Source organism: Atractosteus spatula, chromosome 6 (genome assembly GCF_055471065.1).
Source record: "Atractosteus spatula isolate fAtrSpa1 chromosome 6, fAtrSpa1.hap1, whole genome shotgun sequence".
Taxonomy (NCBI): Eukaryota; Metazoa; Chordata; class Actinopteri; order Semionotiformes; family Lepisosteidae; genus Atractosteus; species Atractosteus spatula.
This window is the reverse complement of record NC_142711.1, coordinates 3,118,565-3,142,823: the sequence shown is the minus strand read 5'-3', so window position 1 is coordinate 3,142,823 and position 24,259 is coordinate 3,118,565. Positions and strand designations below refer to the sequence as shown.

Here is a 24,259-nt window from a genome sequence, read left to right as displayed (position 1 = left end):
GCACCATTATTCCATGACAAAGTCATAAACCCCCCACCGGATTGGTGGAGGTGGAAAACACTGTCACAGGTGTCATTCCAGAAGCTCCCAGAAACACTCAGCTGGGTTCAGATCTGGTGACTGACCACCAGTGTCAGGCTCTTCAAACCACTTTGCCACCACATGTGCTCTGTGATGGGGGGTACATCGTCATCCTGGAAGACGTGCTGAAAAACATGCTGCCCCCCTGGAGGGAAAACTGCCTCTGGGGGAATGGGGGAACCCAGGAGACTGACCCAGCAGAGCCCTCCAGTGCTGGAGCCAAGCACTCCAGACTGTAGACTTCTTCAGGTTGGTGCCACACATGCACTCACCTGTTTGTCCAGAACCAGATCACGTTTCTCCACTACTTGGCAGGCCATTGCCTGTGCTCTGTGCACCACGGGACTCCCAGGTGTGCCTTGCTGTGGGCTCCTGCTCCAAGCTGAGACCTTTTTTGAAGAATCTGTGTGCTTGCGCCTCCGGTGGCACTTTGTAGTAAATGCACTTCATCCCACTGATGCCCCTCCCTGGTAGTGCTTTTCCATGTTGACCTCACCTTAGATACCATCGCTTGTGAAACACACGCAGTTGAGCTTTCTAGGTCACTGGGGTTCCTGCCCAACTCACCCCAACAATCACCCCTCTTTCACAGGCACCGAGGTCTCCTCGGGCAGCCATGATCGTCATAATTATAGGAAACCAGGCCTCTCCAGCATTTTTATACATGACCCTAAGCATGCAGGGCACACCTGTGTGAAAGCCCTTGCTCCCGGTGTGTCTGATGTCCCTCATCTATCCTGGGGTTACTGGCTTAAGTATGAGAAGTACCATATGAAAAAAAATAACAGACAGCTGCGCAGCTTGTTAAGTGTACAAAAACCTTTGTTAAATCTGTTCTCGCTGTTACTTATTTTTGCGCCGTCTGCTTATTTTCTGCCAGGTTTGCTTAGATTTATTAATGACTTGGGTAGTATCTATTCGTTTGGATACGGGAAGAAAATGGGGAGGAAAAAAAAGAAAATCGTAATGTGGACATTTTCAATTTCAACATTGTTTTCTGGGCCTTAAAAATATGAGCCGTTAATCACAGCAGCCAAAAGCTTGACAGCCACGGCAGCCGGTTCCTGTTTTGTAAATTGAGAAAGTGATGTTTTTTGACTGAGCCAGACGAAATGTTTTTACCGTTACCATTTTAACTAGGGTGCTTATCTAAGGCAGCTGGCAAGGAGATGGACAGGCTGTATTGCTGGGCTGTTGCCTGCACCACCGACGGGGAGGAACGGTGGGAGGCATCTCGCCCACTGTGAGATGCGCCCTTCTCTGCCAGAACTCCGATCACAGCTGTGATAGAGGCCTGCAGACTGGGCCTTTTCTTGCAGAGCCATTTTTTTTTTGCTAATGTAAATGCTATAAGAGATAGGAGGCCCGTCTTGTTTGTTTGGTTACTAGCAGTATATTGATCCCAGGATGCAGTTGGGCAGATATTTGGGAAGGTTCCAAATGAAGAGGATTTTAACGTCTTTTAACGAGAGTATTTCAGAAACTCGCAACTTTTTGAGCAAAGTCGTTCCCCCCCGTTTTCATTCCCCGGAAAAACTGAACTCAAGTTTGTGGCCCCAGGTCATAGGTTTGTGGTTGAGGTTGAAGGGATGTTGGTCTTAATGTGTTTGTACTGATGCTGTCAGATCCTTTCAGGATTTTAATTACCCGCATCCTGAAAGTGTTCAGACTGGGACCTCGTTCTCTTCAGCAGGGAATACACTGGGTAGTTTTATGACTTGTGAGGATTAGAAAATCAAAGTTCGAAAGCCTTTTACTCTGACTTAGTTGTGACAACACTGCTGCTGAAAGGATTGAATGGTATCATCTTGATGATACTATCTTCACTTTCATTAAATGGAGTGTGGTGTACGTTAGTTTTGTATTAATTTCAGTTCACAATCATATCATCAAATATGGTGCTTTTCTTCACTCAGAAGAAGATTGTCTATGTCCAGCTCTGTGACTTGCAGTTTCTAATTTAGTTCAGTAATAGCTTTTGACTTAACGCGTCTTCAGTGTTCAGAATAATACCTTGTGGCCACTGCAAGCACAGTTTGAGTTTAAACAACTTTGAAAGCCCAGTTTGTTTCCATTGAAAGCTCCCTGCACTGACATTCTTTATGGTTTCATCTCAAGTGTGGGGCAGGAGACTTATAAATGTTAACTTATTACAGCCTAATAACCCCTGTTAATTGCGTGCAGCAGTATATTCAGAACTTGGTTATGTGCAGGAATAATGAAGGTGCTTCATGAACTTTTTTGTGAGCGCCATACCAATAGCAAATTGGTATTAACTCTATTGTAGCAGCAGTGAAGCCGATTTGAGGAAATGCACACATACAAAGAGATTTGTGTGGCAGTGATTGAAAGGAAGCAGGAGGTTGTCAGCATGTTAGGACTGTAGGATTGATGTTCTCCCACTGCTGGTCTTCGCCAAACCTCTCTCTTAGGTCTGGATTCCAGGGCTGTGTTTGATAGTCATTGGAAACGTTAATGTTGTTCCTTTTCCCCACAGGTGCTACTTAGAGAAAACATATTTATAATGAAATTGAAATTATCCTCATGCTTTTCCTTTTGTGGTAGTTCTTTCCCTTCTTCCAGTCTGCAGTCACCCCCATGCCATAATGACCAGGACACTGGGGAAAAATAATACAGGCACAAAGCAAGATGGATTGGTGTTCTTTTCACTTTATTCTTCGTCTAAAAGGATGGAAATCTGTGTTTGGCATCACCATTCTACATATAATAAATACACATTAGAAATAAACAGTCCTAGCCATACAACTGTGCATTTACACACATCACACTCTGACTTCTTTACACTACCATTGCACATACAGGGGTGGAGCGGTGGCACTGTGGCTGCGCCTGTGGCTGGAAGGTTGCCGGTTCAAATCCTGCGGCTGGCAGGGGAATCCGACTCCACTGGGGCCCTGAGCAAGGCCCTTAACCCCAGCTGCTCCAGGGGCGCTGTAATTGGCTGACCCTGCGCTCTGACCCCAAACTTCTCTCCCTGTCTGTCTGTCTCATGGAGAGCAAGCTGGGGTATGCGAAAAGACAAATTCATAATGCAAGAAATTGTATATGGCCAATAAAGTGATCTAATGTTATCTGTTCATACCCCAACAGCTTCATATGGGAAACAGTCACTTTGCTGCATTTAATAAGCTGACTGCACAGGGAACACTAGTAGTCTTGTAGATGTTTTTCTTGGCCACAGTCATTCTGAACTGTCTCCCTGAAGCCTGTAGTCAGAAATGGGATCGAAGAGGGTGAGAGGGGTCATGAAGGATTTTATAGCATGGTGGTCACCTTAGCCTGAAGCCTACTCTCTCACACGGGTTTATGGCCCTTGTCAGTTTTTCAGCGGCCTGACAGACTGCCTCACGCTTTCCAGAAGAATAATTGCAAAGTGACATGGTTCCTTGTTCAAGAAACACTGGCAATGTGACGCACCATAAATCCTAAGAGGTGCATCAATATTCATGTGTTGTGTGCTTCACATGGAGTTCAGCTCTAACTTGCACTGTCTGCTGCTGGTAATATTTTTTAGGTGAATGGACAGTGTGCTGGGCACACAGCTATGCAGGCAGCCAGTCAGAATGGACACGTGGATGTGCTGAAATTGCTTCTCAAACATAATGTGGACTTGGAAGCAGAGGTATGTTCATCTCTTTACATGCTGCCTGAGAATCGTGGTACCCTCACAGCATTTTAAACTCCTACTGTGTTGAAGTAAAATGCTGTAAAACAGGAAATTCATATGCTAATCTAGTGCTGGTTTTCATCCTCGTACGTAATCTACAGTGTAATAGAATGATAGTGTTGTTGAATATCGGTTCAATAAAAACTGATCAAGTTCCAAAGCAGTGGAGCTATGTTGGCTACTACTAAGGAAACAAATTTAACATGAATGAAGCATTTTTATATGCATGGCATAACCTTAGTGAAAAGCATCATAAAAGAAACAGGCTGTTAATATGCATCATGTCAACTGTGCTCTGAAAAGCTTTTTATATTCACTTTAAAAAACAGTACACTGCTGGGAGAACGAGCATCATTATTCATTGACCCACTAAGTTTCTTAAGGTTTAACTACATATTACCAAGGTTTTATGTCATTTATGCCTTCATATCACTTATTTTAGGAGATCTGTGTTCAGTGTTAAGTGAATTTCTGGCGTAATGTTCTTGTGTAGTGTCTGTGCATGGGAATAAAGCTATTGGACCACCTTTAATTCCGTTGCTATTGACAGCTCTTGTAACCGGATGGTGAGGATATAGGCTATTCTGTAGGCACTGCCTCCCTTAAAAGTCAGGTTTTGTGAGGCAGTAGAAGGAGATCATTTTATACATTTCTCCCATTTGTTTTAGAGTTGTAATGCAGAATCTCTGGTTAAAAGTAATGCCAGTGGGATATGAGAGATCTGCACTATGACTGTTAAAAATCTCAATAGCAGTCTTGATTTACTAAAGTTTGAACCAGGAGTATGTGATGATGTTTTTTTTTTCTCTAAAAGGGATTTAGAGATTTTTTTTTAGATGCACACAACTTAGGAGTGATAAAAGATGCCAGTTTGTGTGTAGGTAAGGTAAGCACTGCAGCATTAACGGCTTCAGATCATTGCTAGAAATAAAATACACAGACTGCACCTGATGAAAGCAAGTCGACGTTTTCTCCTCACTGAATGTTCTACTTTTATGTTTGTTCAAAGCCTTTTCTTGATGCAACGCACAGATTCAGTGGAGAGAATCAGTGTTGCAAGTTCTATGATGCAGGTGACGCATAACTTTCATGCATTTATCTTTTCGAACTTAGTTTCTGATGAATGAGTTGCCCACCAGGGCAACCAATCAGGGTTGTTTTGTTTTTTACGTTTCACGATTGAAACCAGGCTGTAGAGCTCTCCTGTAGGGCTTACCATAAAATGCAAGCTTTTCCATTAGCGCTGTCCTGAGAGTGGTAGAGAGCCACTGATGAAGACCTCTGCTGAAAAGTGATGCTACTTCTACCCAAATGGCCTTTTGCTGCCGACCTTGTTGTGGATGCGGAAATCTCTAGTAAAATGTTAAAAGCGGTGCCGAGCTTGTTCCTGTGCTGCACGTCTGGACGAGGAGGCTGTTTACCCCGGCCAGTGGGAGTTTACCGATAGTGTCCATGTTGTAGGACAAAGACGGAGACAGGGCTGTGCACCACGCTGCTTTTGGAGACGAAGGTTCGGTCATCGAGGTTCTGCACAGAGGGGGAGCGGACCTGAACGCTCGAAACAAGCGCCGACAGACCCCCTTGCACATTGCGGTCAATAAAGGGCACCTGCAGGTGGTGAAGACTTTGCTGGACTTCGGCTGCCATCCCAGTCTTCAGGTACAGTAAAGGCTGTCAGTTCTAAGTCTTTTTCTTTTCTGGGAGACTTTCCCAGGTTTTCACAGCACCGTTCATTCTTATTTTCGATTTTTACGATGAATGCCTCGGAGCTCTTGGGTCCTGAAGGTGACACTGGAGAGGAGCTCCCTCTGTGTGGAGCTTGCATGTTCTCGTTGAGCTAACTTGTGTTTGTGCCAGGTGATTAGGTTTATCTGCCACCTCACGCTGGCTAGGTTAATTGGTCTCTCTCCTGGGAGGTCTGGCTTTCTTTCCCAGGTGTAATCCTGCCGTACACCCTGCTCTCTCGAGATATTCTCGGGATTGCTCTGCCCCTTGCCAGGAATAAGCAGCTCTCTGACAGTGTGAAAATGATTATAAAAACGTCCTGTTAATAATAATACATCTTGTACAGCTTGCGTACCTCTCTACGCCGAGCAGTTAAAAATAGAAAAATTGTTTCATTTCCAGTTCATAGGTGGTTTGTAATACCTCCCCCATGAATAAATTGCTAAATAGTTGTATATAATATGCATCCATAACATATACAGAATGTGCCTGTGATTGTAAGGATATAGATCATTCTAGACATCATTATAGACAGAAAAGTCTTTTATAACTGCCTTATTTCTCTCGTTCTGCCTTTCCTTCTGTGGCTTGGTGCAGAGCGTCTTAGAAAGGACACCTTTGATTTTCCGTGTTGCGGATTAGAAACTGTCCCATCGCTCTCCAGTCCGCTGTAGCTCTGCTTCAAACAGCTCTTCTGGATTGAAACCAGCTGCTTTACTTTCGTCTTACTTTGCTTGACGAAATACAGATGTGCGGTTTCGTACGGTTTATAGCAGTGTTGTTTGGGAAACCTGTGCTCTGCCTCCCTCTTCAGAAGAGCCCTTTTTTCTTGTTAACCACTGCGACAGCTTGCGGTTTCTGGTTACTGCCTCCTTCTCCTGCTTGTTCTGCTCCCTTTTAAAGAGCTGTCAAGATGTGCTGTCCGTCCGCGAGCAGGTCCTACCCCAGCTGTGTACTAGGGCGCTGGGCTCATAGTTAACGAATTAGCAAGCTCTTTACTTGTGAAAGACAGTCAGGACTTGAGGAGAAGAATTAAGAAGTGAGGGTAGAGCAGAGATACGTGATTGTTTAGAGAAGCTTGTCAGGATGTCGAGTTGGTTTGTGTCCGTTTACTGTTGACGTGGTATTTCTGGAATCCAGTCAGGGTCTGAGCACATTTTATTGACTGAAAGGCAGAGAGCTTCAATGTCTTGTTTCCCTGTTGCCAGATAGATTTATTATTAATGTGGATGCTAATGTACAGACTAGGCCTTGCTTCTTTTTTTATAAAACCATTGTTTTGTTCAGTACTCCAGGATATTATAATTTATTAGAGTCAGCATTTGAAGATTGTTCATTTCTCTAGGCTGTCCCTCCCATCTCTTTTCTGCAGCTCTTGGTGGGCTTGCTTTAGATATTCTCTTTTAACAGCCAGCAATCACTGTTTCTGCCCCTTCTTCCTTTCTCCCTCCTGTGATTGTTACTCTCTCTCAAAACAACTTTGTCCATCTGGGCAGCTGCCCAGCTACCAGTGTGCAAAATGAATCGAGTTGTCGTTACTGGTCCAGTAACACGCGTTGCTTGTCATCTTTGCTTAGAAAGATCAAACAAGTGTTCTAACCTTCTACAAGTTTCTGTACAGCAGATTCTCAGTTTAGTGCAGAATGAGAGAAAACTTGTAGTGCCAACCGAATAGAGGTGCTGTGCCTTAAGCTGCTGACCGAAGCATTTTGCTTATGGATGAGCTGAATAAGTTGGGAAATATTACATTTTAGATGGAGCCACTTGCATTTCAAGCTTAAATGCTGCAATTCATTTAATTGTCATTATCTGTTATTAGTTTCACCACTTATGGAGTTCAGAAGGATATTGTGCTTTATTAATATATTTTGCAAAAAATGGCAAGTGATACAGATCCTAGGCACATAGGATCAGCCAGCTGCCATGTCCCCCTGCAGCTCTCTGCTGGCAGCCCACTGGAGCCCAGCAGGTGTGAGCCTGGTCAGTACCTGGAGGGGAGACTCCTGGGAAAGCTGAGGTTGCTGAAGGTAGAGGCGTTAGTGGAGCCAGTAGGGGGCGCTCACCCAGACTCTTGCCCCACTCCAGCCACGTTGCTGTAGGGAGAAAGGGCACTGGGGGGTCTGGAGAGGGGGGTATTGGGAGAGGCGGTGAAGGGCTGTTTAACGCCGTCACGTGTCCGGACAGGACTCGGAAGGAGACACCCCTCTCCACGACGCCATCAGCAAGAAGCGAGACGACATGCTGTCCGTGCTCTTGGAGGCTGGGGCTGACGTCACCATCACGAACAACAGCGGCTTCAACGCCCTCCACCACGCCTCTCTGCGCGGGAACCCCAGGTAAGACGGAGGCTCTTTCCCCCGGGCGAGCTCCGACAGCGCGGCCCGTTTGCCGGCCGTCCTCTTGGGTGTATGTTGCTGTTTAGTCGTTTCACGCTTCGTCGAGCAGCAGGATTAATTGCCATGCAAGTACAGCAAGTACAAGTTCACATGTACTGGTTTACGTTTGGCTGTGGTAGCTGGGATGTTTCAGGGAGATTGTTTGTTGATCAAAGGCTGACTCGGAGGCCGCGCGCCAACAAAAGTATTTCTAAGTTTGTGTAAGTGTCAAATTATCACTTGAACTGTTTGCTGGAGCACAGCTGCAGCCCCCGGCTATTTGAGAGAGGGATATTCTGTTAGTATTTATAAACCCTGCTCACCAACGCAACAGACGTGTTTTCTCTGGAAGAGCATTGGTGAAAGTGTTGCTTTCCAACAAAACATCTCCATTGACCTCGGCAGCACTCCCAGCTTCCTCGTGTAGGTGTGGGGTCATCATGTGGACCGGTTCCGCAAGCCGGGTCTGCAAGTGACGCCTGTGCCTGGAATTAGCTGCCCGTGTTGCTCCCAGAGAATCCAAACTTATTAATGCTGTAATTTTGTAGAACATCTTGTGCTTATGGCCAACTGGGTTTTTATTGATTGATGAATTTCCGTAAGTGATTATTATTAGGATGTGATTTTTGGTGTACAAACCTTTAAACATTGAAACCTGTTGCCTGGTGTGGTTCATTTGTCTAACTGCTTCATCGTTTAAATAAAGAAGAGAGCTGGGTCTCTGAGACAGTGAACTGGCCATCTTAAGTTCAAATCAAAGCTGCATGTTACAGATGCATTATTTTTGGGTTGGTATGTGAATTTAAGTAAGTTATTTTTCGTGCTGATGTAATAGTGTTTGGCCACAGTCATGCTTCGTGTGCCTGAAATCAACATGGAATCATGTTTTAGGTTATTTGTGAATCTTTAATTTTTCTGTCTTAATGCCTTTTAAGCTGGTTTATTTTGCGCAGCTTCACGAGTGAACTGCTTGCTAACTTTGGGCCGTCTCCCTTGTGTTCTTTGTCATTGCTCACGGCATCGCTATTAGTTATTACAGACTGAGAAATGGGGTGAACAGTCAGGTGGTCTCGTCGTCCTTGATAAGAGCTATTTATGGCTTTGCTGGGAGTGTGCGCAGTGATGAATTGCTTGTGATTGTGGGACCAAAGCAGAGGTTTGGTCGGTTTGTTCTGTGTGAAGTTTGAACTTGCTGATGCAAGGACGCAGCCCAGTGATGTCTCAGACAAGTCGGACTGTACTGGTGGAAGTGTGTAGTACGGTGCCTTTTATTGAATTGAGGGCACTCGATCAATGGCAGGCTGGGTTGATTCTAAATCCGGTAAACCTGTATTGCAATTGTCTTCCAGTTAGTCTGCAGCTTAGCTGTGTCATTATTGTGACTAATTATGCGGTTCTAACGGGTTCTATACAAATTAATATACAAATGTTGTTAGTTATACTGGTCGAATTCATGTTAAATAGAAAACTCTTTTAGCAAAATAACATAGTTTGTCATCATCAATGTCTTTTTAAACAAAGTTTTCTTCTGTTAGTGTTCTGTATAGGTTTACTTGCGGGTTTTGTTTCAGCGTTAAATTCAGATCCTGTGAGTTGAAGTGGTTATTCCACTGACACAATCATACAACTGCTACTTCAACAATATTGGGGTCAGCAGTTTTGTTTTCTAGCTATTTTAGCTAAGAAAGCATAGCTAAGAAGCGAGGAAATTGCCGTTTTCCCACGTGTCGCTGATAAATTGCACCAAATGCACCTTTCTGCTCTCCATTGTGTTGCAGGGCAGTTGGCGAGAGCTGCACTAAAGCTGTTCTGAAATCACACAGGGCTGGACTTATTTAAATTAAAAAAGGCTTCTTTTTGTTTTATTTTGACTCTTGCCCATGCCTTTGTGCAGCCATTAATAATGGCTGACCCAGTCGCAAAACCATCTGTTATTCAGTAGTTCTGTAGACCCAGAAGTCGAAACGTGATCAGCTGCTGTGAATTCTATGAAATATTTGCTGGGTTTGAAATTGTAAAAGCACAATAATCGATATTTATTACGGTCTCATAAAAACATTTTCCCCAGTGATCTGTACAGTGGCCACCTAAAGCCCTGGATATATATCCTTACACAGCTTTTTTTTATTTCTTGGCTGACTTGTGAAGTTTTCAAATGCTGCATTTTATTTCAGTGTCCCCTTAGGACCACCACAAAATGAGCTGAAATTCATTTTTGTTTTTATTGTTGTTTCTTAAGCCATCCCAGGTCTTTAATGTACCGCCTCTTCGTGGATTATTAGGAAGACTGAGTTGTTTCAAATGCCTTCGGAATAAATGAAGAGCGGTTTTTGGAGTTTTTGCACCAGGGCTTGGAATGGTCATGGTACTCAGTATAGCCCCCAAAAGATGCTATAAAGTCAGCTGTTTATCATATATACTCTGATATTTCAGGTCTATCTCTGTGACGTGTTGTCAGGTCTAATTTACATTTCGTCTGCCTCCACCTCAAACACTCTTTAATTCGTAGGGGTCTGTGGTGAATGGATGTTGCTCCACTGTAAGACACTTGTATATTTGCCCCAGGTCTGTGAGTAGTGCTGCTTTTTGAACAGTCTCCTTTGCTGGGCTCCCTGCTTGTGATGTCTAATTCAGACATCTATGGCTAGCTGTGGGCAGCACCACTGAGCTAAATTATTGTTCGCCGTGCGACTTGTGTTAAAGGGCTCGCAGGGTTGGTGGAGAGGGAAAACCAAACATATTTAGAAAACAAAGAGCCTTCGAGACAGACGAGCAGCAGATTAATCTATCGAAACCGCAGGGCTGTGGGTAATGACTGTTTTACTGTGGATCACAGCTCTCATCATTCACTGAGTGTGTGAGAGAGAGACAGAGAGGTCTCCCTGTGAGTACAGAAGGGTCTCAAGTTTAAGCTCTACTGGAGGTCTAGAAAGGAAGGAGTAGAAAGAACTGAACCTTAATAATCGTGAAAAGAGTAGACTGAGGTGACCTGCTTCACGTATTCAGAATCCTCAGAGATTGAAAAAGTTAATCCTAAGGACTTTGGAATCAGAATCAACCGTGAAACACAAAACCAGAGTACACAAGTGGAAACTGTATGGGAGTACATTTAAAGCCTGGAGCAGGAGGCACTTTTTTGCACAAAGTGAGAGTCTGGGACAAGCTACCACGCCATGAGGCTAAAGTTAATGTCCAAGATAAGTTCTTTGACAAGTTCCTCAGATCAGTTAGCTGCTAGAACCTAAACGAATGTAATGAACAGAATGGCCTCTGTCTGTTTGCCCTTTTTATATGGTTTTATTTTTATGTCAAGACTCCGGTGTTTGAATCCTGCCATTGATCTTCCAGATTCGTTTTACTAGATATTTTTAGTAGAGGCGGAACAGTGGACAGCATTGCTGCCTCGCAGCGCTGGGGCCCTGGGCTCAGTGCTGGACCTGGGGTGCTGTCTGTGTGGAGTTTGCATGTTCTCTCCGCGTTCATGTGGGTTTCCTCAGTCCAAAAACATGCTGGTAGGTTAATTGGCTCCTGGGAAAATTTGTATTGTGTATCCTGTGATGAACTGGCGTCCCACCCGGGGTGTATACTGCCTTGCACCTGTTGATTAAGATGTAGGACTTTGGTTTGGTTGCCGTAGGTGTTCAAAGCCATTTTCTGTGTGAGAAACGTGTATAGCAGGGATCTCCAACCCAGGACCTGGAGAGCCCCAATCCTGCTGGTCTTCTAGGTCACCGTTAAATTGCCAGTTTCTACAGATTGTAAAACAGGCGATTTGCTAAATTAAGTTACTTATAGATAATTTTAGACTAAGCTCTTCTCTTAATTCACTCTTCAGCCCTCTCTTAATTCAGCAGATGACTGGCCTGGTCCATCAGTACCTTGCAGGTGTTGCCCATGTGTCGGACTGACCCGCTGTCTCCTGGACAGGGCTGGTACCAGGGTCCTGGCATGTCGCAGCATGAAGTGTGGACAGGAGCTAGTTGCAGGATCGTTTCTTTGCAGTCCTGGTAGAAGGGGTGGGTCAGAATCGTCAGCAGAAGCGAGCTTTGCGTGAGCATACATGTATGGGTACCTCATGAACAGGGCCTGCATGCTTGTGCGGTAGAGGAGCTGGGCTTTCGGACCTCCAGCCAGATGCTCGTGTGTCGAGCTGTGGGATGTACACACACGTGTGTTGCAAAGCCCACTTCCTCAAATGTCTTTGGCTTCCCCCGAACCTGTGGACTCTGAAAAGCTCCTAGCTGCAGCTGAAGCAGGCAGAGGGAGTCCTGTGTGTTCAGGGGGACTCTCTGTTTGCACTGCCTGTGATTTTCTTCCAGAGGAGCCTGCTCCCTTATAGTAGTAGACATTTTTCCCCCTGAAACAGTCGGCAGTGAGAGGAATGTAAACAGTGTGGCTAATTACCCGTGACTTCGAAATGCCAGGGACAGGCCTTGCTCTAGCAGCTTGCCCGCAATTTCTTTTTCACACAATTTGTTAACCTGTATTTTAATCAACTTGCCGGCTCCCAGGTGAAATTCCCCTTTCCGCACAAGAGGCAGGAACGCCCGCAGCGTCATAACCATCGCAACAATTAAGAAAATCAAACCATTTTCATAGCTTGCGCTGCCCGAGTTAATCGCCTTGCCTAGCGAGAGTGGTTGTAATGTTGAATGAAGTCATACACAGTATGCTTAGTGCTTTAATGTTATTTCACATATTATAAGCTGTGATTGAGAAAATTGTTAATTAAAAGGGCAATTAATGGTCCAAATGATGAGGAACTAAAAATATCTTAATGTAATGTGGTTGGAGTGTGCCTTATTCATTTCCCCCCTCGCTGTTTTTGCAGAAATGGCAGTGCAGGCAAGCAGAAATGTCTGCTGCTCATGTCCCTGTTGCCCTTAGACATGTTTGATGTGCGCTGTTGACATGAAAAGGAGCGACAGTCTGCTACCTTTCAGAAAAAGCGATCAATTATTTAAAGGACAAGCTCACCGTATACGAAGTATATTGATTGCAGCTCTTACAGGAAGGGTTTGGGCACTGAGTGGATAGGTGGTGTTCCTTTTTTTTGTTTTGCAAGTGGGCTTTCTCTAGAGGGTGATCACGGCACAAGTCATGGTGATAGTGCTCCATTTTCCCAGATGTGGTCTTTTCTTCGACACAGCTGTCCTCTTTGGTCGGGTTTTAGAAGGATTTAGGTTGGGGGGTGGGGGCTCTAGTAGCTGAGAGGTGTACAAGAGACATGAGGTCTTGTGCTAATGGCAGGAGGCAGTGATCTGCACTTGAAGGACGGGGTAAAAGGGCATCTGGCTTCTGTCTGTGGGGCTGTTTGAAAGAAAGCCGAGCTGTGGAAGGTGTGAATTAATGTCAAAGAAATGTGTGTCATTTCTGCACACTTCTGCAGCTGCAGCCATAGTGCAGTCAGGTCTCATTTCCCAGGATGACTTTGCTGTCTTTAGATGTTGAAAACTTGTGGGTTTATGATCTGCAACATATTACATTCAATGTGCATTGAAGTTGTACAGTTACATGTCGATGTATAGAGACACTTTCACTTAATGCAGAAAATGTTTACATGAAGTAGCAAGTGCGGGCTAAGTGTATATTTGTAGATATTGTTTAACCAATAAAGAGCATAAAATATTCATTTCCACAAAACACTTGGCAGGAAATATGACAACAGCATTGATTGTTTTTATTTATTTTTAAAGCAGCCATATAACACTGAACACTGAATCAAGAAAACACTGTAGATCAGGTATAGCATTCAGGCACAGGAACCATCAAATATAGGATTGTTATTTTAAACTGAAAGTTCTTACCTAGCTCTAGAGACAGATATGTTGTCAGTTTCAGAGGCACATATGCAAAGTTAGCTAAAAAGATGATGAATTACAGATGCAATTTTGTATTACTATGGAGAGAGCAGCATATTAATTTTGTGCAGAAATGAAAAACAAAAACTGGTCCTGTAGTCATCAATGCATAGCTACAGCTGGTTGAAGGGGACCAAATCCATTGAAAAGGTGATTTGGTTCCATTTTACCAGCTTTAGCAAAGCATTGGCAGTGGGCCTTGAGCTCCTGTGCCGTGTAAGAGCCCTTCTCTGTGGTGCCTGTGAACGCTGCCGATGCTGAGAGTGCCTTGCAAGCTCTGGAGAGGCATCATTTCATCCTTCCCCAGAACTCTTTTGTTCTGGACAGGTTTGAGCTCTTCCCCTAGCTTGGCTCGAACTGGTCCCTAGACAGCACTGTATGCAGTTACACAGGGCCAAGCACGTGCACGTTCTTCCAGAGGGATTTTTCCCCCCTTTCGGGGGAAGGAAAAGCCTCGTCATGATTTTGTTAAAAGAAGAGTAATGCTCTTTGATAAATTGTTAATAGTAATCTGTCTCGCACGCGTGAGCCAAATGTCTTCAAGCTGTGCAGCAGTTCCAGCCCCCTGGTTGATAGTCCCTGACACGGCTGCGTCTCTCTGGCTCACACAGCCAGACCCCCGAGAGTTGTGGTCTCTGGGCAGTGGGGTAGAGGTGGCGCCCCGGACAGAGGGCTTCAGTGAGGGCAGCTCATGCAGTGGTGACTCCTTCACTCATTTGTATGATGGTACTTGTCGTGGTATCTCTCATTCCCGGGTTTGGCTTGGTTGTGTACAGGTTAAACGAGGACACCTGCACCGCTGCTTTTCAGCCCTGTCCGGGCTTTTCAGATCAACCTAAAGCTGTTTGTGTTTTCCCTGTCGGGAAACTTCGGTGCCAAGTAACCATGCTAAAAGGACGTTCCATGTTGACACTGACATCCTGATATAAATGCATTGTGGGATATTGGTGGAGACCGTTTCATGAGCGTTGGAGAAGGCCCTCAGCACGTTACTGTGCTCTCTGCGCATGGAGACGCTGGCCGCATTTCGGGGTTGGGGCTGAGCCCCGATGTGGGCCGCTCTCAGGAGGGCGACGGCTGTGCTCGTGCGCAGGGCCTGTCCCGGGAGGGGCAGGGGAGAGGGAGGCCGCAGCAGGTGCGGCCGGGGGCTGTAAGCCCAGCTCTATTTATTGCCCCTCCATACTGGGGCTCGCGGACACGTCCAGCTGCTCAAGTGCGTTTTTGGATGGCTTCTCCCTTTCACGCGCTGGCCATATCAGGGCAAGAGAAGGGAACGGAAAGAATCAGCGCCGTATTTGATAATGTCAGCATCTGTTCTGTGTGTCAGTCAGCCGCTTGGAAATGCCCGAGTTACATCAGTGTCAGCACATGCTCAGGGGTCAGACTCGGAGTGCTGTCAGATTTAAAAAAAAAACAGGGAGAGAAAACAGAGGGAACAGCTGATCCCAGTGATGGATTTGCTATTTCAGAGATCCGGGCAGGCCTGCGAAGGGTGATGGTTTACTGCAGAGCAGTGATGGACACTTGTCCTTCTCTGATGATGGCTCCTTTAGCTGGGAAAATGTGCCCTGTCATTTCTTTTTGTGGACTCGGCCTGCTCAGCCAGGCTGTGTAGCAGCTTGAATGATCTTGGCTTTTTTTTACCAGGGCTACTTCATCTATATATTCTTAGGAACATTGTAGCACTCCATGCTTTGCCGTTAAGTGCACTGCAGTCATTGACACAACATGTTTCACGTTTAGTTTAACTGACTTGCATATGGTTCTGAACCATCTTGGTATAAATATGATTTCAACAGTATGGGTTAGGGCCAGAGCCATGCTGCTTATGTTAAAACAAATCTAATCAGTCAGGTTACCTTCTTCCTAGCCAAAGTGTACTTGGACATGTTTTTTTATTTTTGACTTTTTGGAGTGTTGTAAGTATATTTTGCCTCAAGAAATAATAGTGTAATATTTATTACACTAATGGTAGCTTGGGTTTTGCCTGCATGTGCTTTTGAAAAAACTAAGAAGCATGATGCCGTTTTAGACTCCCTCCGGGGCCAAGTCCAACAACTTGCCCTGGCTGAGATGTGAAATAATATAACTGCGCGTTAGGCTTTGTGATGCTGCTTACACTAATACACCCTGACAGAAAAGGCCACTTTTCTTTTCACTAAGCAGTTAAAACCAAGTTCAACAGCTTGTGTATCTGAGGACATTTTTTTCCTCCTTATTCTTAGAGAGTCAGGACAGTATTTTTTTACACCTGTGGAAATGGTCAGTGTAGCCATGAAGCAGGGGGGTAGGGACTGATCGAGGCACATGAAGCTGAAGTGACCAGCCCAAGGTCAGACACAGTCCCTGTTTGGGAATTTACCTTCATTGTTCCGTTCAGTTAATTGCCCTGTTCTTTGCACGGTGCTCCAGAGGAGGAGCGGTGGATGCAGGCAGCAATCCATCATCACTGTCCTTTATTTTTATGAAGCTGTCGACAATGGAAAGCAGCTGACTGGCAGGCCTGATCCAGAAATCTCTGCATTGTCACTTTTCCATGCGCTAATCTGACTGCACTTCAGCAAAGCATTTGGCAAGCATAGCAAACATGAACAATAGGGTGGGATCAGGAGAGCGAGCAGAGAGCGAAAGGGGTTAAAACAGCAGGGATATGGTATAGAACCGTAGATTAGCATTCCCTTTTCATGGCGCTGTCTTACAGCTCTGAGATCCGATTGCGTGTCGGAGGATTCGCAAACCTCAAATTAGATCTGCGCAATTAGTACAAATGTTAATTTTGTGGTCGTTCCACAACCCCTCCCCCCCCCCCCCCCCTCGGTAATACGGGTTCTCATTTGTTTTTGCCAAAAGTGGTGGACCTTTGGAAGGATTATGGCGTTAATCTTTTGACCGGCTCCGGCATGCTACAATTTATACAAAACTAGCTGTTAAGTTACTGTTGGCCTGAGTTCAACAAGCCGGCACATTGCAGTGCAGCGGCAGATAGTGAAGAGGGCCTGTTCGGAAGGGTTCCTTTCCCCCAGCAATGCGAAAAGCACTTGTTCGGAGCGGTTACATTGATTTCAGTTCCGGGGTCGGTGGTCCAGCACGAGGAGGATTTTCAGTTGCCTAGTAAGGGCAGTTGGGCGTTTTACTGTTCCGTCAAGAGCGGATTTTCCAGCCTCTAGTTTCCCTGGCTCTTGTACTGCAGCAGTATCCTGATCGTACTCCCTACACCCCCACAAGGCCAGGGGCCGGTGCACTGCGCGATCTTCTAACTAACTTACTACGAAGACGTCCGATTCGATGTAAAACAATGGACAGAACGTTAAAAAAGCACCGACTGCACCAAAGGCTGTGCGCCGCTCGTTTTACAGCATTTCTTATCAGCCAGGTGTGTTTTTCGGCTACACCGGTTCAGAGGAATTACAGAGCTTACTGTTACGACTAGTTACACTCCTGACAGTGACGATAATTCCCAAAATCCTGAAATCCAAACTTCTGGCTTCGTCGCTCAGTGCCTGATCAAAAATACATACTTCTTTACATTCCATAGCTTTCATATGTCCATATGGGTACATAAAGAAGTATGTACTCCGGATAGGCGGGTAAATGACAGCCTGAGTCAAAGTACTGATTATATGCTACTCTCATCCTGTCAGTGGCTGTATACTCTTATTTTGCTTGAGAAAAACTGTCAGATGAACACTGGTTTACACTACACTGCATTACAGTTCTCTACCAGACTTCAGGAACCTTTAAAAAAAAAGAACAGCATGAGAGACATTACCATGAGGTGATGTTGAACATTCCCTAAATTAATCCGCTTTCATACCAACACAGAATAAAGGGAAGTCTTGAAGGTTCTTTCGTTCCCACCCACCTGGGCTAAATGTCCCGTGTCTCTTGTGCACATTACATCTGTGACAGTCCATACCGTGCAGCCTGAGCCAATGACCCCATCTGTCCTCCAAAGAGCTGAAAGAAATGATCTGAGATGAAGAAAGGCTGGGATTTGTAACGGCGGGCTAGCTTGTCCTTGTCTGCGGAGTCCATCCTGGGGAGGGGGGTTGATGAGAAGAGGAGAGAGCCCCGGTGTTTCTCCCCTCTTGCTCTTGCGACCGGCCTGTTCGTCGGCTCGCTCCCTGCTCCCTCCTCTCAGCCTTGTCCTTTGCAAACTTGATTGCGGCGTCCTGGGAATAAGGGGGGCTCTTCCACAAGCCGAGCGGCTCCGTCTGCGCAGCGCCCGATCTCACTTTTCATTTCCTCCTCCGTCCTCTTCCTCTCCCCGGCTTGCTCTCTCTTCATTCCTCCCTTCCGTCTCTCCCTCTCCCTCTCCCTCTCGCTCCCTCTGCGCCTGTGATCTGATACACAGCCTGTGGTTTTAACCAGCTCTCCGGCAGGATGTCAGAGCGGTGCTGATGTTTGAGAAGGGGTGATCCAACTAGAACAGGAAGCTATTGTGAGCAGGATTTAGGCTATAGGCAGGCCAGAGGTCACATGTGAGAGCTAATGCCCATTCAGCACTTCTGGAATGGTGTGCTGGTTCCCCCCCCTGCCCTCCCTCCCTCTCCGGCCACTCACCTGCCACTGTTTATTCCTAGGCCACCAGTCTATTCCAGGCGCAACAGATCAATACCCATTTGCATAGAAATGTGAAATGTTCAGCAGGTTGCTAATGAATTTTTACCCTCTCCTCACATTCCACAAGTCAACACTGGCCCAGAGGCTGCAAACTGACCTGTGGTGGGTGTTGGGGAAACACTTAAGGGGGGGTGTTTCCTGCACCCTGCTCCCTGCTCCCTGCACCCTGCTCCCGCTGGCAGTGGAGATCCTAGCTGACGATCGGCGAGTGTGAAATCTCACTCGACGTGAGAAGAGAGGGGGGGGGGAAACAATGAATGATGATGTGGGTTGTATTGGGGGTGGTCATCTGTTTTTGAAATGGCAAAAAAAATGACAATGTTTAAGTTGTGTGAGAAGGTGGTGGTGGTGGGGGGGGGTGTGTGTTTTATTAGTCGAAAGTATGACATCCCGTTTAGGAAATTTCACAGTCTGCTGCTGAAAGGGGGAGAGCAGCGAGAGTAAAATTCCTGCAGCTCATGATAAAAAGCTGGTGCAGCTGATCAAGAACAAATCAGAGGATAGCTGGAGAATTACACAGCAGCACCGGGAGAAACAGCAATGCAGCATTACGATTACAGCATGCAGACTGTGGAGACACAACTGGGTTACTAGCCTGAGCGGTTTGGGTTAAATATGACACACATCCCGAATGATCACTCAGCTCAGCGCTGCTCTCCACCCCCTCTCCCCCATTCCCACATCACTGCTGCTTTTCTTTTAAGCTTTTTTTCCTTAATGTCCTGTCCTCTTGTCCTGGCACAGAATCCCACACACCAGCATCTAGATCTGGACTCAAACCAATAGCATGTTCTGAGCAGCTAGAATTGGAACAGTGGTCGGGCTTTTCTGTCCAAACTTTACACTGGCGCGCAACTTAAAAAAAAAAAACCCCATAAAAAACACAAGCTTATGGGTAGGTTTAGCCTGATAACCACGTATGTAATCCAAGACAACGCACAGAGCTCTGGAGGATCGCAGTTCTACTACAGGCAATAAATGCACTCCACAATTCGACAACTTAAAAGTTAATGAGCCTATCATTAGACAGTGACTTAACATCAACAGCTAATGAGCTAAACAATTCATTGCCGCAGTACAAGCCTGATCAGCCCCGGGGATGAAACAAAAGGCTACTCGGAGTGGCTATAGTAACTTTCTAATTCATTTTTAACACCACCCCCCGGGTTTCTCTTTTCTTTCCCCGGCTAGAGAAAAGGGATCACCGTAACTTATCGGCTGCTGCAGGAGGGGCGCACGTTCCTCCCCGCACGATACACACAAGCAAGTCATGCAGTTAATAACCAGTCGCTTCCAGAAAGAAAAGCCGAGGCAATCGCAGGCCCTCCCAAGCAGAAGAGTGTATATTACCTGTCCTGTTAGTATCTTGCAGCCTTTCCAGTTGAGACCGAGCTAATGACCTACAGAGAGCTACATCTGCAGCAGCCATCACATCCAGAGTGCACACTCTACTCGCTGATTCAGCTTCTCTGAGCAGCGAGAGGGGGTGGGGGGGTGGGGAGCTGGGGAAAAACACGCTTCTGCCTTACCTTTATGGGGGGGGGGGGGGGAATACAGTTTCTGTAAAGGACTCCTAGAAAACGATCTAAAAGCAGACCATAGCTGTCCTTCCACAAACATGCCATTGAGACCCTGGCGTTTTCTATCCTTTTTAAAAAAAACAGACAGAAACCTGCACCGTCTCGTGTGTGTTTTGGGGCAGGAGCGTTTTGTTAAGGACGCCGAGCTGAAATCGATGTTCAAGTGGAAGAGCAAGGCAGTGCTTATTTTGTTGTTGTTGTTGTTTCTCACGTGGCCCAACACGGTAGAGCAGGAGAGATCCTGTCTGGCATCTCTTTGTAAATTCGGCTGTACGCTGGGGGTAGAAAAAAGTTTCCTGCGTTCGCAAACTCGCCAGGAGAGAAGGAGAGAAGAAAAAGTTGCAAAGTAGACCAATAAGGGAGGCAGGTCCTTGGACTCTTCGTTTCAATGCTTGTTCCATAAGTTTTCCCTTTTTTTTGTTCAGCGTTGCACCGCATCGTCTCTTCAGCCAAATGCAGTCATTTTAGTTGGCTCTTTTTTTTTCCTCCTCCTCATCCTGCTCTGTTGCGCCTTTCAGTTGTTTTGAGAAAAAAAAAGGAAAGTCCGGTTTGGGAACGCAGCAGCAGCAGCAGCAGCAGCAGCAGCGCAGTCGAACATCTGTGAGGAGGCATCAGCTTCCTAGTCTCTGCAGGGGTCACGTCTGCTGGGGGCGGAGGTCAGGGGTGGGGGGGGTCCCATACACGCTGCAGAGGGAGGGAGGGAGGCTGGCTGGCATTTCACACTCAGAGGGCACAAGCAAAACTGTTAGAGCTTTATAGGCAGCTAAGCATCTGAAACACGCGCTCGCCGGCAGAGCAGCCTCTCCGGTGTCTCTCTGCTCCCTGACCATATTTAGTCAACCATAGCAAAAAATAGGCTTCCAGCTGTCAATTGGCGATTCGGGAGTGTGGGGGGGCCTCCATCCTGCTCTCCGCCTATTGATTACTCGTCCTGCAGTGAGCCCCGGCCTCCTCTCGCCATTCGCCCAGCTATTTTTAGCACAGCCAAATAAAGTGGTCTCTCATGTTTCCACTTATATTTCCTGCCCCCCCCCCCCTCCCACCTCTCCCAGTTCTTTAAACTGAGCTGCACTGCATATGGTAGAGTCCGACGCAGCTGACACTATACTTAGAAACACTGCGGAGCGGGGAGAGAGGGAGAGAGAGAGAGAAACCGCCAGTGCTGGAGCAAAGTCTGTAGGGGGCTAGAGAGCAATAAATATCCCCGTACTGCGATAGAAGACTGTGTAACCTGATTTCTTGATCGCCGAAAAGTGCCATGAATAATAATATATGGGCATCGGCCCTGCTCCGGGCGAGCTGCCTGCGGGTCAGGAGTTTCTATCGGGGGGCTAGGGGCTCCCTCCTCCTCCGGCTGGGCCCCCCCTCGCCACCTTTTTACAAAAGCTGATCTTCCGGTCTCGTATTTGTCTGCCCATTCTTTCCCCACCCCCCCCCCCTTTATTTCCGTGGGCCAAAAACGCAGGAATTGTCATCCTGAATTTCCCAGGGGGGATGCCTCGTCCCCCCCCCCGTTTCCCAGCGCCTTCATTAATCTTCCGCCTGGCACCTCGTGGAATGCACCGGCTTTCTGAAGCATGGAAATTGAAATGTATATTTGATTAGGAAATAAAAAAATTTCAAAGTAAATAACGCAGTTCTGCTAAGAATGTCCTTCAGTGACTTGATGAGGCTGTGAAGCAGTAATCACAGTTGTGTCCTCAGCTAAACACTTTGCAGCGCGAGTGGCAATACTCTCTCCTGGTATAATTATGTTGCCGGGGGAGATTGTGGTGTCTTTTAAAGCAATATTTCCATGCTGTTTCATTAAGTTCTCCATGGGGAGAAAAAATAAAAACCGGTCCGCTGCAGGTCACTGGAGATGCTGATGTCCTGACAGTTTCACTTACCAGCTTTGGAAAAACAATGTGGCTAGATGGGTCTTATTTTTTAACATAAGAATAACTATACGAAAACTATCAAATGAGTTTGGAATTTCAGGTCAAGTGACATTTACACAGTACATAAAGCGAAGGACTTGTATCTGGCAGTAAGATAACACACCGAGCGGCTGAAGCAGCTGAACCTGTGCAGTCTTGCACCGAGAAGCCTGCGAGGAAGCCTGCTCCACCGTTCACAAGACTCGAGGGCTCTCACAACGGCAACGCTGTAGTGGAGTGAACAGTGGACCTCGAACCCGCGGGCGCAGGTGGAAAATATGTGGAAGTGCTTTTAATAACCGAGAACAGGAGGCACTTGTTCACACTGAGGGTTGTGGGAATGTGGAACAAGGTGTTATCGATGCTTTTCTTCAAGAAATGGCTGAAGTAGGTCCTTGGATCAGTGAACGCTGACTATCAAACAGGCTAGGCCGGCCTCCTTTCCTTCGTTAGCTTGGCGTGTCCTTATTTTACTGTGTGTTTTACCCTCAAGAGCGACTCTTGTGTTCCTGCACTCCCCAGTTCGTGAAGACATGTTGCACCTGCCCCTGGTGGAAGCGGGCTTTACCTTCTGTTTAATTGCAGTTTGTTAAGTTCCCGTCAATGCCAGCTCTCGGCCACGCCCATGCTTTGGCTAATAACTCTGACAGTCGTCTGACTCCTCAGGGCCAACACTGAAGTCGGCTTTGAAATCCCTGTGTCCTTTGAGGACAAACTTGACTGCGCAAAATGATTACATCTCTGCACAGGCAAAAAGCGTCACCGGAGCTTCATTTTCAATAAGGTTTATAACCTGTTTACAAAAATGTTATCTTATTGTTGCAGGTTACAGTGTTAATTTGTATGAGTTTATTTGGTATTAAAGTTTCAACTGGCATACTGCTTTAGCATCAGGTTAGAATACTTCGACTTACGTTTTGGATCTTGTTGAAGCACATCTCACAGGCCTGTCCCAGGTTGCTCAGGCCAAGAGCCTCTAACTTGGGGCTTGATATGCTGTCCTCAGTTTTCTATCATCAGTTTTGGTCAAATTAATTTTCTTAATATTTATGTTCTAGGTTTATAGGTTTCACACTTTTAGTCTGGCACAGAAATGGCATAAATAGGAAGAATTTTAAGAGTAATTAAGTCCACAGTTTTTTCTTAATGCTAATTTCTTGGTCTAAATGACATTTTAAGTACAAGTTTAAGTAACAGGCCTGATGCTCTGTGTCAGTTACAGAAGTGGTGTCACGTCCGTCTGAAATCTGGACAGTGCAAGAGGAGTGGCGTCCTGCTGCCCTTGAGTGAGCAAGCTGTGTAGCAGCTTCCTTTCCCAGTAAGCCCGGGGGGCAGACAAGCGCTCAGGCCTCAGGTCTTTATACGCCAGGCTTGCAAAAAATATTCCTAGTTCATTCATAGGTTTCTCAGCCATTCTAAATGTGCTAGATTGTTTGCTTCCTCTGGAGTATGTAAGAACACGTGCTTTTAAATGAATCTTTGGAGTTTCTTTACGAATTAACCAGTTCCAATATCCACAAATTCTAGCATACTGCATTGAGAGCAACTCCTTTCCACCACGTGTTCACAAAGATGTGCAGTGACACTACCACTCACAGCCCTCTTACCAAATGACAGGCCTTCAGAAGCCAAAACTGGAGCCCTCCTCCCATGACATCCTCTGTTGCCGTGAAGAACTAGACGCGCCGAGTTTAAAATGTGAAATTAATTTGGCCTCTCCTTGACTGGAATGAAGAATGCTGGAGTGTATCATTCTTCAGAGTGCCCGCTTAACGTGCACCTGGAGAAGAGGCAGGTGTGGTCCCCGGCTTCTGTCCACGTGCAGGATCCTTAGCTGAAGTCCTGGACGGCAAAGCGGACGTGTGCTACAAATCTCCGTATTTCAGAGTGGGGTCATTGCAGCCTCCGTGTGCCCTTGACCTCCAGCTTGACTTCTAACAGAGCGTATCGTTTAACCTGCTGTGCGATTCTGGTCTTTTGAGACAGGGGGGATGCAGCACATGGGCTTTGCCTGCTGAAAATATTCCGCACACTTGTGCATGTGCTCCAAGTGGTCGTCGATGCATTTGTCCTCATTTTCTTGGCAATATCAGCTTGTGCTCAGCACTCCCAAGTGCTTTATATAAAAAGGCATAAAGTTACCACAGCTTATATCTTTCTGTTTTGTTTTTGGGTTATATTAGCCTTTGCTGTGAAGGTTATAGATTTTTTCCATTTGGACTGACCAAAGAAGAAAAGCAGGCACTGGAGGTTGTTCAATTCCTGGTAATGAAAAGTGTATCCTGTACATAATATTAACAACTTTTTTTTCACGACCTTAGTTTTGATTTTATTGTTGTTGATTTGCCTTGTAAATATACATTTACAAGCTGACCGTTGTTTTCCCATACAGTTTTTGAATCGCTAT

At 46.0% G+C, this 24,259-nt stretch overlaps 1 protein-coding gene and 1 long non-coding RNA gene across 4 annotated transcripts in view; one reads left to right on the top strand and one right to left on the bottom strand.

Annotated features, from left to right (window-relative positions):
- Nucleotides 1-24,259, top strand: part of mib1 (MIB E3 ubiquitin protein ligase 1) — a 104,449-nt gene that overhangs the window by 35,814 nt on the left and 44,376 nt on the right. For all 3 annotated transcript variants that reach the window (XM_088918855.1, XM_088918854.1, XM_088918856.1), the window contains exons 10-12: nt 3,617-3,724; nt 5,231-5,428; nt 7,679-7,830. In XM_088918855.1, coding sequence (XP_088774981.1) covers nt 3,617-3,724; nt 5,231-5,428; nt 7,679-7,830 — 458 coding nt within the window. The remainder of the gene's footprint in view (nt 1-3,616; nt 3,725-5,230; nt 5,429-7,678; nt 7,831-24,259) is intronic.
- On the bottom strand, nt 13,529-19,819 carry LOC148831688 (uncharacterized). The gene is made up of 2 exons (XR_016091248.1): nt 18,451-19,819; nt 13,529-18,153 (listed from the first exon to the last, which is right to left on the bottom strand). It is a non-coding gene; the product is annotated as an uncharacterized LOC148831688 (long non-coding RNA).